The sequence below is a fragment of the Anoplolepis gracilipes genome, chromosome 7 (assembly GCF_047496725.1).
Source record: "Anoplolepis gracilipes chromosome 7, ASM4749672v1, whole genome shotgun sequence".
NCBI lineage: Eukaryota > Metazoa > Arthropoda > Insecta > Hymenoptera > Formicidae > Anoplolepis > Anoplolepis gracilipes.
This window is the reverse complement of record NC_132976.1, coordinates 1,596,197-1,611,999: the sequence shown is the minus strand read 5'-3', so window position 1 is coordinate 1,611,999 and position 15,803 is coordinate 1,596,197. Positions and strand designations below refer to the sequence as shown.

The following is a 15,803-nucleotide window of genomic DNA, read 5'->3' as shown; positions in this document are numbered from 1 at the left end:
TTGATATCTTTTTATAAAGTATATCTTCATATACTAATAATACTAACGCGAATGGTGGAATCATCGATGTAACCCGAACTGTCGGGGTTACTGCATTTATCACTGTTTAATGTTTGCGGTGGATTCAAGTACTTGCGCCTGAAAAGAGAGCAAAACAACATCAACGCACACTCAGATGTTTAATGAGCGTAATTAAAAGCACATTACAAAACGTCATTACCTGTATATAATAAATCCGAGACTGCCCATTGTACTGAGCAGAGCCACGGTCGCCAAACAACTACCCGTTATAGCGGCTATACCCGCGGCGGATGTCCCCGAGTTTTGTTGTTCGGCCTGATTGCTGTTATCGGTATCAGTATAATCGGAAGACAGATTGTCTCCCTGCATTTGATCCCTCTGATGTTTCGTCATGAAAGTGTTCCTCGCTCTGCTCAGTCGAGTGGATTCGCTCACGCCAACTGCACAGTTGTTTCCTTTTTCAATTATAATTTTCAAAATATCTAAGTTTTTTTTTTTGTATTCGCTAAATGCTGATTAAAAAATACAACAGTCTTATATCTAATCCTTTCTATCGTGCGACAAATAAAATAAGGAATTAAGTCCAAGTCGAAAAGTAGAGCAAAATTAGCAAGTGTGAGAAAGAAGGCAATGAAGGCAAGGTGAAAATCAATTAAAATACAATGCTAATCTCTTATCTCTCGCGCGAGCTAACGTCATCGTTGTTAATTGCCCGCGAAATTATTCTTTCATCTACTCGCTTTATATCACTCTTCCGAAAAATTCACCTTCAAGGATAGACGCCGCTGTGGCAAAGTGCTGGGTCTGTGCCACTTCCTCGTCGAACTCGACTTCGTCTTCGGACCGATTGAACGTCCTGATCGCGGCGTTGCTAGTAACACCGGCTGCAGACAAGGATGTTACGAGAGAAGACCTAGTCCTGTTTAACGACAGGTCGGCCTTGGTCATCTCCTCTTGGAGAGGTAACACGGTGAGATCCTCGACCTCGTCGAAGCTGACGTTTCTACCGGCGTCGCTCGACTGATTGTACCTCTCCTCCTGATCGTACTTGGATCTACCCGACGACTTGCTCGTCGTCAGGATCCACGTGATCTTACTGTCCTTCTTTGTAGTCGGGTTCCTGAGCCTCTCGATGATGCGCTGCGCCGGAGTCGTCACACCGAGCGGCACAACCTCGGAGATGTTCCCGCGGAAGCTCGACTCGTCGACAGTCTCGTGACCGGTCGCTCCGAGACCGGTACTCCCGCGTGGTTCTAACAGTGACGAAGCGACGGTGGTGACGGATTGCTGTCTGTCAGTCGCCACGGCCGTATTCGTCTGGGGATAAAGACCGATAGCTTTGGGGATGCGGAAGCCCAGTCTGGGTGATTTCGACGAGCGATAAATATCCTCGGTCTCGAGCGACGAGGATGGCGTTCTCGGAGATGGCTGAGGCTGTTGATTGACGGGATCCACCGTGGTAGAAGGCAAAGGGTTCCCCAGAATAACTATCATCAAAGAAAAATGTTGTATATCGATTAGAAAAGAATTATACTCTCTCTATGAAATCTCGCGTGTTTCAATTGGAATTTTAAATTATATAAGACGCTGTAAAAACTATATGTATAACAATTTCATGTAAAAGTTAATTTTTGCTGAACTAAATTTTTTTTATCTCTTTTTAATTTTTAACACATTAAAAATATCTTAGTGATTAAAATTACATTTACATTTAATCATATGAAAATTAATTATATTACATTAGTATTAACTACGCACACGCATAAATCTTGATAATTGAAATTATATTCGCGAATTATTTGATTGCATAAAGCAATATAATTAAAACAGAAAATTGTTTAAATTTTTCGATCTTACACTGAAAAAAAAATAGTGTTGAATCAACAACATTATTGTAGTTGAAATTTATTTTATTAATTCAACAACATTATTAATGAAACGTACGCATTATTAATCACGTATTGATTTGATTAATAATGTTGTTGAATTAATAAAATAAATTATTATGATGTTGTTGATTCAACATTATTTTTTTTTTCAGTGTACAAGCTAACGAAAGCATTTAAAAGAAAGATATTCACAATTTATTATATTAATTATTATTATATTAAAATATTCGATTGCAAACAAATCTGATGACTCACCAAGAAATTGCGCGGTAACCCAGAACCAGTGCATCCACCAATGTAGCGTCATCGCGTCATCTGGATGTATCTGGAAACACGAATGCACCTTTATATAAAACTAACTTGCAACAAAAGCGAGAATGATCGATCATCGCGTCATACAACTAGTTTGTGCATTAAAACGCTATTTAGGCTCGAACGAACGAACGAACAAACGAATGAACGAGCGAATGGCTAATGTTGCTCACTTAATCGAAGAGAAGGTTAAAATTATGGTGAGTAATCCACGACCGGTATTGCTCAATCGCGAGATCTGTGAGTCATTGCGGCAGGAGGAATTTTAAGATCAGCTCTCGGTTCCAGGTATATAATGATTATGAAATCACTCGATAAAATCATAGATCTTCAATAAAAAATACGCCAAATTTATAAAACTAGAATATTACAAAGCGCGTTTCATTTATCTCCTTATGCCATAAGTATATTATTTAATTAAAAAATTCCCAAAAAATTTTAAAAAAGTCTTTTTAGTATATAAAAATTTAATGTTAAAATTATAATGTTAAATTAGTTTACACATATAGTTTCTTGATCAAATTAAAATAAATTATATTTTTAACTGAATGTTTACTAAAAAAAAAATAATCTTGCAACTTGAACTAAAATTTTCTAGGTGTAAAAAATTAACTGAAACAGATAAATTATTAGTAAATACTACATATATTTTGCACTTAATCAATTTAAATGTCAGAGACAGAATTTATATCCGTACTATTAGTGTAATTTAGACAGAAAATTTGTCTGCGATGCCTATCTTTAAGACCTATTGTCAAGGACAATTATATTTATGATTAATATTTGGCAATGGGATCTAAATTTTCCAGAGATATTGCTAGAATATTGCTGCTACAAATTCTACACGTGACAAACAATATTTTAACAGATACAAAAGATAGCGATAAATTTTAATTGAGACATCTAGAAAAATCTATCTACATTAGCAAAATATTTTTTTGAATGTTAAATCTTATGCGTTATGGGCCAATCATCGAAATTAATTTGAAAACCTAGAAAATATTCAACCTAGATTTATATTTATACAAAATATTGAATATTTCATGAATTAATTGTCACACGATATTTGGTTACTATACTTTTCACGGGATATTATTCTTAAGACACGTGGTCGCCTTGTCATACAAGTGATGCAACTCGAACAAGAAAATAGTAATATGAGACGTTCTCATATATCATTGAATTTCTTTTTCGAAAACTGCAATCCCGACAAGTAATCGGGAAATAATTCACTATGATCATTATAATTAACAATTAATCAACTGCGGTAAACAATGCGTAACTGTATGATGATAAGCTTTTATGAAAGTGCGTAATTTATTCTCGTAATTTATTGATTTATTACCTTAAGTACAAATCAAAAAGGGGATGAAAATTATAAATTATTCTTTCATTACGATCTTACAATACAATCTTCGCACGAAATGACATATTGCCTCGCTATCGCGGAATTCAGGAGTGCCGTTTAAAATGTCACAGATACAAGTGCGGGAATACCGTGGAAAGTGTCACATAATAAACTGTATAAACTTTTCGAAAGTTTACCATGTGAATCAACGACCCTAATAACCTGAAAAGAGGAGAATGTCTAATTATAAGAGAAGCATCGAGACTCGGTGGAGCAACCTTAGAATATTTATTATTAGTTGTTATATAAATCGTGCATTAGAGTTCAGCCAACCAACACTGCTGCTTGTACGTAATCTTAAGTGCTTATACGACCAGCATCTGTAGCGTTAAAAGCAAGCCTTACGGCGTGTCCGGTCTGATAAACTGACGCAGAAACGCGTCTGTAATTGCACGCAAAGTGGCAGATTGTGGTAAATATAGCATTAAAAAAGCTTCGCAGATAAAATCGAGTTTTCTGACTAAACTGCATCTTTTCTAAGAAAAATGGATATTTTATACAATAGAAATCCTCGAGAACAAATATTAAAATTATTTGTTGTTGAAAGAGCTAACATTATTACAATTCTTCTTTGGTAAATTAAAAAACATTTTACAGCTAATAAAGTGTAAAATTTCATTTTCTCAGAAAAATACTAAAATGTAAAATATGTAATAATTTATTTATAGAATATTAGATTCTAAAATTTTGAAATCTTGAATTTTGAAAGTTCAAAAAATTTTAAGTAAATTAATTTAATTTAATTTGAAGGATTGGATTTCCGAATTTTTGAATTTAAAGTTTTGAATTTCTGGTTTTTTGAATTTGGATTTTAGATTCTGGAATTTAGAATTTGGAATTATGATTTTCAATTGAGAACTCGAATTTTAATTTTAATATTAAATGTGATATTAATCTTAATTTTAATTGTAATTTTGATTTTGATTTTAAGTTTTAATTTAAATTTTAAGTTTAATTTAAATTTAATTATAATTTCTGATTTTAATTTGAATTTTGATTTTAACTTAAATTCTGGATAAAAATAGATTGACAGGTTTTCAAGGAATTATAGATTATATAGTTTATGTATGTATATGTTTGTATATATAGATATTTATATTTATATATATATATATTATATTTATTATATTTTTTATATTTTTATGGAGTTATTTAGTTCATTTCAGTTTATTTTATTTTATAGGATATATTTTTGGATATATATTTGGCAGAATTAGTAAGCATACTCATATGGTTTATAAAATTCAAGATATGAAATGGTTATATGTACGTACGTAAAACATGTAAGCTGGAAGCCATCCTAAGCCGAAAAGCAAGGATTAAGAATAAATAACAATAAAATAAAAAAAATATTTATAGAATATTAATAATCGGTGGTAACTTTAATTAATGATTCATGCGTCCATTTGTTCACCGGAGACTTCGTGCGACGCAAAATGTTACGGAAAGAAGCGACAGCAGGATACAGCGCGACGGTCATGCTCTGTTGTCTGCAACCAGTTGCAACTCGTGACGTGACGCGAATTGTATTTAATGGCATTAAGGATCGACCATCGTAACTTTTCAATTTTATTGCCCGACGAAGGAGAGATTTGTTTGACAGAACAATCACAAGCAAAAATTCTATATCGAACTATTCGTAGAAAATCCACCTGAAATTGATTTAAGAGATTGCATCCGAGTGTTTTAGATTTTTTAATTTTTAATATTACATAGAAATTTATAATTATGCTTTTAAACTTTCGAAAGAACAATAGTATGTGTGCAAAGGAAGTTGAAGAATTGGAGACAACTCTTATGAAACGTCGCGCAGATGTAAATTATTGCTGTACTTCTTTTATGTCAGATGTTTGTTTTAAACGCGAAAGGTTTTTAAGTCAAACGCAGATTACAAGCGTTCTATTTTCATGCATTCTTCTGCATACGCCAACGATAAAATCAATGAATCAATGAATGAGTTTATAAAAACCACTGCCTTTCAATACGGTATTCATGTACCTTAGTCCTTCCTTTATCCATATTTCAATAAATACAAAACAAAACATCTGTCTAACACACATATATTTCAAAGCATCAACATCTCATTTCACGTTTAATCCTAACAAATTTCAAAATTCTAAAAATTATGATATAAAGAAGAGAGAGAGAAAATTACTCTAAATAATTTAATATAAATAAATAAATATAAATAAAAATAATTACTGTATATAGATTTAAAAAAATGTTTTTTTTTTATTTTGGGACCTTTGTATAAATACATATTTTTATGAACAGAAATCAACAAACTTTTCAAATTTAGGAAAAATCAATTCACTCAAAAAAATGATTTTGCAACTTTAACAAAAATTTTCTAGGTGTGAAAAATTAACTGAAACGGATGAATTATTAACAAATATTGTGATACTGCATATATTTTGCACTCAATCAATTTAAATGACAGAGACAGAATTTATATCTGTATTATTAGTGTAATTTTAGACAGAAAATTTGTCTGTGATGTCTATCTTTAAGGTCTATTGTCAAAGACAATTATATTTGTGATTAATATTTGGCAATGGCATCTAAATTTTCTAGAGGTATTGCTGCTATAAATTCTACACGTGACAAACAATATTCTAACAGATACAAAAAGTAGCGATAAATTTTAATTGAGACATCTCAAAATCTATCTACATTAGCAAAATATTTTTTTGAGTTTTTGATTATTTTCGAAAGTAGACATCTCAATTATTTTCTCATAAGTGACAAATATAAATGCAAACGAAAACATTCTTGGTTTAAAAATTTCAGATAATTCTCGTATGAATGTTAGCGTTAAAAAATCTTTGTCGCAAATAATAATAATAATCCTGCCGTTCGGAGGCTGCACCAACGAGCCTTCCTCGAGCAAAGTGATTACAGAATTAAGGAGCATGCGAGACACACGTGTACAGTTAGTCAAGCCGGTCATGCTCCTCCGAGCATACATAACTAGTCGCACCTTTGCGCGGATATATGGCTCGGTGATGGAACCGGAATAAAGAAGAGAGATGTTCTTTAAGAACGTCGCAATTCTTTCCCACCGGTAATTCAGGCTTAATAAAGACACCGGAACAAAGACCGCTCCTCTTTTCTGGGCGACAAAAGCTTCACCTCGTTGAGTAACGCACCCTTCGCACATCGGTGTGACTTCATTCATGGACCGGAAACGCTTGCGACCTCGCGCGTCGTAACACGTCCGGAGTGAAGCGCACGCAGGAACGTGACTAGATAAATTTTATGACGTTTCCGACATTCTCAAAAGTGAGAGAATAAAAAAGAAAATTCTCAAAAAATATAAAGACTTTCGAGTCTAAAATTATTTGTTTGTGAAAACACTCTTTGCGCAATTTCGAGATAAAATCCGTTGTTTCAATATCATTTCGACATGTAGAGATAATACATACATACTCCTGATGTATCTCGCAAAAGCGTGATTTACCTTTCAGATTGGCGATAATCGCGATATAACAACACCAGACGATGATGCTGTTACGGACCGCTGATCTTCGTAAATAAGACACATCCGGTTCGCCGACGCCTCAATAAATTTCCGCGGATTAAGGAAGAACTGTACGGATCGCCTACGTTAAATGTTAATAAAGCTAATGTATTTCGAAATTCATAAACTTAATATTGCGCAAGATACTTTTAGTAGAATATAATTTAATCTAAAAAATTGTAAATATTATTTCATATCCGACTTTTTATAGTGATTATATAAAAAATTAATGAAAATAAAAATTTTAATTCTACAGGGCTTCTTTTTACTTTAACTTACAAATTAATTATTAAGTTTACATTTTAAAATTGCTTTTTGCAACGTCAAATTAATAAATCTCGAAATGCATTAGATTTATTAATTTTTAACGTAGCTGATCCATCCAATTCCTCCTTGAATGTGTGATTCAATTTAACATATTTACACAGAAAAAAGTAGGTATCAAACAAAACGTATATATTCATATAAACGCCTTCATTGTTTCATATATACGCAACAATTTATAATCTTCTTGAAAGAATTTAAAAATTTTTAATTTCAACAATATTATAATCTTATTTTAATACTACAATTGTCAAGAATAAAATAATTATTTTAACTCTAAGAAAGTTATAATCTTCGATTTGTTACATGTGTTATTTTTTATCCAACATTTTTTCCTCTCCATTCAAGAAAATTATTCTTAAATAACAAGAATATATTTTTCTCGGTTGAACTATATAAAATGTCTTCAATCAAGTAAATTTTCTTTATTTAACGCAAAATAATCTCATTTCAAGATTTACATTTTGTAACTAAAGATATTGTCAAAATAAGAATATTCTTTTGTTCTGTGCGAATCTAGCGGCATTACGCCGCGTTCCATTTCGTTTCGAGATCAAAAAGAGATAACGCAAATAAGCAACATTATACACTACTCAAGTCGCGCTAGCGTACTTAATAGTTAATTCGCTTATGTACGAGACGAATTAGAACGCGTAAGCACATATTTACGCTTCGTAAATATGATCCCGTAAATGATCGCCACAAAGTATGAAATTGCACGGGGAGTGCAAGCAGAAAAAAAAATTTGTTGCACATGACGTAACTTCCGCGTGCTGAATCTCGTCCTACTTCATTTTTAGGTCAAAAAAAAAAAATGAAAATAAGATACAAAATGCGCCCAATTATAAATGTACCGTTAAACATGCTTATAATTGTTGTTCGCATTAATGATGATTAATTGCATCTAAATGTCTGACTTTGTGAGAATAAAATCAAGATCGATGGAAACTTCATTTCCAAAATAGATAATTGCATGTGAGTAGAATTGCTTTATCAAAGTAGAAAATATGTATGCGGTTATACTGTATATTCGAGAGAATATACAGACTAAAATCACGTCAGACTGAAATTAATTAATTTTTTGTTAAACTAAAAATAAATTAAATCTTTTCTATGGATTATTTTATAAATTTTATATCGGCATATATTGGAAGATCAAATCACCCCTTATTCTTTCATTGTCAAACTCACAATCCAACTTAATTGCGAAATTTAAAAAATCATCATTTTTCACGCAAGTTACGTTATAGCAAGTTTATTTTAGCAGAATTTAAATTATTTTTGATATTTCAATGTTGTAACAGTTTAGAGAAGCTCACAATCGAAAAAAAAAAACAATTTTTAAAACGCAAATTCATATACAACTGCAACACATCGAGGAGTGAATCCACGTAGGAGGCGTTCACTTCACGTATCCCGTACGTTCCGTCCCATTTGATTTTCAGACCAAAGAGATAATTGATTTAATGAATTCGCTTCTATTATGTACTGTATGCTTTATATACTCTTCGTGAAAGCTCGTAAAAAAAAATTGGCCGTTTCGCGGTTCACGCAACAACGTATAATTCGAGTTCAATAACCGCCGTATATAAAGTTCTTCGAAGCGAATACAATGCGTTTAATGTGCGTAAATTAGCAATATAATTCGATAGAAATTTCAACTTTTCTATCGTTTTCTCGCGTTGTTTTCTTCAAGATTGCAGTCCTTCATACAGTCACCGTGTTTTCTGCGTCCTCCCAGGGACCGTAATCATGTTTATTTCTCACGTCACTGAGAAATTACAATGTTATTTATTATCTGTGATATCATGCCATCGAATTACAATGCGAGTCACGTAACCATGACAATTAACTTGTTAAATTGCAACCTTTTTGCTTAAACCTTGACTTTGTCATTTTCGCATTCAAAGTGTGCGTATAGATATGCATATCTAAAAGATGTAACATCTTTAACACAATTTTGATAATAATTGCGTGCGATCGAATTCTTAAAACTAGCTTATCAAAATTTTTATATTTAATATTTAATATCATATATTTTTTATTTAAAAATAATATTTCTTAAAAATGTAACAAGACTTGGTACGACGCGAAAGTTCCGCTGTTCAAGTCTGTTGCCTTCGATCTTCAAATCTGATATAGAACATTCAATAAAAAGTGGAAGAAATGCGCGCGACAGGATACAATCGCTGAAGCATGACGTGGAAATGTGTATATTTTGCCTCTTGATCATACAATCTCCGGAAAGATCGCGATAAAAAGCAACATTCAGTGGAAACTGGTTTCTTTGCACTTGATTCACTTTCAATGTTTATTTCAAGCGAAGGTTAACTCGAGTTGGATTTAAAATAAAAATAGAATTCAGTTACATTAGAAATCTAATCAGAATTACATTACAAACAGGATACTCCAACATCAGTATTTTCCGAAACGCAAACTCTAAAGTTTTATTTCAACGATTTCTCCATTAGAATTACAACTTTATAAAATGATAAACTTTTTTATTGAGAAACGGAAAATATATCATTTTTATTTTCTCAATTTCTCCAATTGTATCGCTAAAAATTGAGCGTTTTACTATTATTAAATATAATAATATTAAAAAAAAGGCAATATATGCGAAAGAGATACGCATTATATCTTTTCTTATATTACAACGCAGCGAACCGAGAAAAAAAATATTACTGCGCTTCTTGCGCAATCATAAATCATCAGACCGCAAAGATTGTCAGATTGTCGAGTTACGCTTTATCGAACGAAATGCATCGCGGAGAGAAATATGACTGAGTCGACGCGCGATCGAATTAGAGAAGTGGCACTAACGAGGGCTGCAAAGTGAATCGCGATTTGTCGCCCCTAGTGCGAATTCGAATTATCGAGAGCAGAATGCGCGAAACTAATAGGCCGTGAACTGATTATTCGACCTTCGTTTTCCACTCAATGTTTAATAAAGCGAGTTGCGAAGCGGAATGATCCGTGAAAGGGTTAATTTCAGCGGTCGTTGCGTAACTTCTCCTACTTCTCAAAAAAATAATTTGCTATGGTAGATAGATTTCTAGACGTCTCAATTAAAATTTATCGCTACCTTTTGTATCTGTTAGAATATTGTTTGTCACGTGTAGAATTTGTAGCAGCAATATTGTAGCAATAAAACCTCTAGAAAATTTAGATCCCATTGCCAAATATTAATCACAAATATAATTGTCCTTGACAATAGGTCTTAAAGATAGGCATAATAAAAAAATTTTCTGTCTAAATTACACCAATAATACGGATATAAATTCGGTCTCTGTCATTTAAATTGATTAAGTGCAAAATATATGCAGCATCACAGTATTTGCTAATAATTTATCTGTTTCAGTTAATTTTTTACACCTAGAAAATTTTTGTACAAGTTGCAAGATCATTTTTTTGAGTGTAATCTCTCATTCATTTATTATTTTACTACTGTGGTTTTCCAAATCAGTGCGCTCGCGCGGAACCTCGCCATCGTTAGAAGAGAGAATTGGACTGCTTTTTCTTTTTTGCTAGCTAAAATTGCTTTCCTTTCTGTGAATCGCCTTTCAACGGTCGTTCTCAATACGAAAAGTCTAGCGTAGCATCTACGTCCTAACAATTTTTCCTTTTTCACATTTATATTTCCTCTTTGGATTGGTGGTTGTTTGCAGCTGCAGCTGCGCGTTTTATCGCAATCTTTTTCTGTCGGCGTATGTCGCCGAAATGATAAAGAACAACGTATTGTATGTTATGTTATGTATGCGACCGTTTATAATACTTACAATAATATAATAGAATTATAAAGCACAGAAAAATGTAAAAAAAAATATTACAAAACTATTGCGAAATAAATGGTTGAATTAATAATATATTCAACATTTGTTTATATATATATGACTTAACTTTTAATATTCGTAGTAAAATATTCATAAAAAAAATACGAAAACATTTAATTAGAGTGCACGATTAAATCTATAGCCATAAATATAAGAAGATTGAAAGCAGCCTCTTCATGTATAATTATCAGTTTTATTTATTCAAATTAATGCTCCTCAAGTTGCTCTCGCAAAAGAAAATCTGAAATTAAAATTCAGTCGAACCAAAAATAATCATAATTTTATTCGCTCGAACAGAAAAAAAAGAAATTATGCATTAAAGGAATGTCAGTCTGTTGGAATTCAGATAACAGCTGTGCAACCTGATCGTCTTCGATATATCATATTCACAATATAAATTTTCTCACACATACACACACGCATACTCTGATTGCAATCTAATTTCCTCTGGAGAAGTTTCACCGTATTTCGGAATAACACGGTCCCGATTGTAGAACACACGACGTGAGATCGCTTTTTTTGTCCAATTAATCTTACATAAAAGTATATCGCGCATGAGAATCTCAACCGTTAAATAGGTGAAGATGCGATTTAAAATCTGAGAAACGTATTAAACTCGTGTCATCTAAAAAGAATGGTAAACGGCACATCGAGTTTCTTAAAAGGTGTTAAAGATCGTTCGCAAACTTTTTGACACAAAGAAATATTCAACCAACGAGAAGCAAAAAAAAAAAAAGAAAATTAAATGCGATTAAAATTTCTTGTACCTCTTGTCAACGATAGTGCAAATATCTTTTCCAATAACGTTTTCAGAAGAAAGTTGAAAAATGTAATTAATTAGAACTATCAAAATAACAAAGTGATTTGTAATTAAAATAATAAATAAATGTGTAATATGTGTTATATTTAAGTAGACAAATAATATAGAAAACATCAATAATTCGCGACCTTCATGTGACGAAAAAAATTCTCTCGCATATTCCTTTATCAATATATAATTTATATCGATAATCTATATACATTACTGTATATAAACGCGGATATGCTTCTTCCGAGCAGTCGATATTTTATCGAACATTGCTTTTAGATGTGCTTGATCAGGTCTATTAAATGTAGATTTACTACTCCTCGTTACTACTTCCTCGCAACTTTCGCAATCGTAATCGCGTGTGGATAAGTGAAGCAAAAGCGTGAGATAGCTGTTGTAAAATTCGCGATTTTAAATCCATAAAATAACTAAAACAAATGAAGATTTGGGCTTAAAAATTGATATACGAAATATTATTAACTATTATAAACGTCATTTTTTTCATTACTCAATCAACTGTAAAAAACATAGCGAAAGATTGTTGATATAACAGATATTATTTAACCGGAATTTAATATAATTAAGTAAAAAACACTATTCACTCGAATCTATTAATAATTCTCCCTTGCGCGTCAAAATTCCATAAAGATTTGTAATTGTTGCACGTCACGCAACTTGCTTATTTTAATTCGCCAAGAAATTATTATATTATCAGCGTAACAATCGGAGAATATTACGATGAACATTTTTTTCCGACGCAAGAAAGATTTCCATCGCACATACAAGGTAGATTTTCAGGTAGTTTGACCTTATTTATACCAGAGTTTCTTTCACCTGTAAACATTCTTCTTGAAATCTCTATTGTCTCCCACGGGCCACCTTTCCGCCGGTGCAGTTCCTCGAGAGTGGCATCGTTTCAAACAATCGATGTCGCTCTTCTTGTACTTTTGTCCTCGCAAAAAAAAAAAAAAAAAAAAAAAAAAGACAGAAAAATAATTTTTAGTTCATCGATTGTGCGTTTCCTTTCATCGCACCACGACTTGGCATCGCGACTGACACTTTCCATTCCATTATCCAGATCCAGATCCATTACAATGATACCGTTTGCGAAGTTTATTAAGGATTTTATCCGTCGGGGAAATGTTTCTATGGTAGATTAAACTCGGGTTACACTCGCAAAAGAAAGAAAGGTAAAATCTCTTCATTTATGATCGAAAGTTCGAATGAGTTCATCCGACAATTACATTAAAGTCTGCGAAAGAGAAACTCAGAAATTTACGCTAATCCCATCCAACATATGCATATGTACATGTGATTATTCTTTTTCTCCCTCAACATTAATTTTATCAACTTTTCACGGCAGTATGCAAATTGCATGGACGATATCGATACACGATTACATTTACAATTGTAATTTATTCGCGTGGGCTACTAATCTAATCTAATCTAATCGATAGCTCGGCCTATAAATTGATTTAGAGAATTACTATAGCTACTATCCCATATTTCAGAGAATATACAATTAATTACATTGGCTTAATTGGTACTAAGTGCGGAATGAGCTAGCGAAGTATTATGACATGCATCATTCCCTTTGACATGCTTCCATATCGATTATGTCGCTTTTATATGGTAAATGCATCCTTGTTAATGTATTAATAGAAGCCTCTCTACCTTTATTTTATTCGCCGTGTAATTTTACATTAATGATCGCATGTGTATTAAATGGAAATATTATGTTATTTCAATCACAATTAAAAAGTCGAAATGATGGACGGTAATTTCTCTTCAAACTTTCATTAAATATCTATTGTTCAGTTTGACTGTATTGTTCTGTAAAATAACACTTTATAATTGCAATACATTTGCTATATCAGCTTATTCATGTCTCATAACGCTAACAGATGGATGCTCAACAGATGTGATAAAAACATATTTTACACAGTTATCTTGTTGCCTGGGGAGTTTGAAAAGCAATCCCGATGTCAATTTATTACAAATATGGCTTTTATCGCGAAAACATTGTCCATATGTTATATAATTTATGTACGCCATTTAAACGCATCATACGAATAACGACATGCATATTAAAAGTCAAAGATATTGAAAGAGATAATTGAATTATATATTTTAGATTATACTGATTAAAAATATTTAAAAAAATGCTTTTTCGCTTATGTAAATGTATTCAACAAATATATAAAAAAAAACAATATTTAATATATTTAACAAAGTTATGCATTTATATTAATAATATTACGGAAAAAAGCAACTCTTGATTAGATCAAAGAATATGACGTGTAATTAGCTTCCATGAGATCTACGTGAACATTTTACACGACATTCGTTAATGACAATACGGTCAATGCGTGTGCAATAAAAAGATCACATTATCAAGTTAGCATTACTTAACTGACGTTTAAATGACATTAGCTGACGCATCAGCTGATATAGCTCGTTGTCATTTCGACACGTGGTCAAAGAACGCGGAATATTTCGCTAGACGCGCGCGGAGAAACGGCATAAATGTTAAATATATGTATACATACATATAATTTGCTGCACTGCGAATTTCTAACTTCACGGGAGATAATAAGTTATATATAATGCGTATATACTATTCCCGAGAAAAAGAGAGAGAGTGCGAAAGCTCTCGTGCTGCAGTTGCATCAAGTCACGCATGCGTTGTTGCAAAACTAGCGAAAGTAAAGATTCACTTTCGCAGCAGTTTATTGTAAGTCCGCGTGGTGTTCGATCCAATTATAAGCATGCGAAAAGAATGTGCGTTAGGTGATATATCCGAATATGTATACTTGTTCTTGTCTGATTTGTTTCAATTCAATCCCATCCCTGACGTGCGCTTTTAATCAGTTTAATGAAAACACTTTCCGGGGCAAGCTATCGATGAAAAGTTTGCGTGCAATAATTTCCAGCAACAGATAGCAATATTGCATAACTTTATTAATTAATAGCTGCTATGTAACATTTATAAAATACGAAAGTAATTTTCCCAATATATTCGTGTGCAAAATAGTTCTAGATAATTTTCTATTTAAAATAAAGTAAAAGAATGTAATATATTCGAATCGTTTTAAACAGTTGTAACTAGATATGTATAACGAAGTAATTATGATTATATTATTATATTTCTCTTGTTCATATTTTGCTTTAGACGATTTAATTTAGCTGCACAATTTGAAACAGAAAATTTAATTTATAATTTTATAAATGCTACATATATAATGCACTGTTTGTACGCTGACTTATATTTTGTATAAGCGTAAATTTTACTTTTGCAAATATTTTCTGTATTATATATAAAAAGTTATAAATAAAATTATAAATATATAATTATAAATATAAATATAAATATAATTATAAATATATATAATTATAATTATAATTATAAATTTAATTATAAATAAAATTCTGTTTTGAATTTTGTCACGAATTACAGATCGTTTAATGTGATCTTTAGATTAGAATAATTATTTCTTGATCAGTAATAAAATAATACAGATTTTAGAGGAAGATTTTTACAAATCTTTTTATAAAAGTGCGACTTATAAACGTAAATTTTACTTTTGCAAATATTTTCTGTATTATATATAAAAAGTTAAATAAAATTCTAATATAATTATAAATATATAATTATAAATATAAATATAATTATAAATAGAATTCCATC

The 15,803-nt window shown here is 31.7% G+C and overlaps 1 protein-coding gene across 2 annotated transcripts in view; it reads right to left on the bottom strand.

Annotated features, from left to right (window-relative positions):
* Positions 1-15,803, bottom strand: part of LOC140668139 (uncharacterized) — a 28,219-nt gene that overhangs the window by 4,208 nt on the left and 8,208 nt on the right. Inside the window, exons 2-5 of one of the 2 annotated variants that reach the window (XM_072896828.1) lie at positions 2,166-2,235; positions 789-1,508; positions 221-476; positions 48-138 (exon numbers count right to left, since the gene is read on the bottom strand). In XM_072896828.1, the coding sequence (XP_072752929.1) occupies positions 48-138; positions 221-476; positions 789-1,508; positions 2,166-2,217 (1,119 nt within the window). In that variant the 5' untranslated portion in view covers positions 2,218-2,235. The remainder of the gene's footprint in view (positions 1-47; positions 139-220; positions 477-788; positions 1,509-2,165; positions 2,236-15,803) is intronic. The other variant, XM_072896829.1, reaches the window with a different exon arrangement.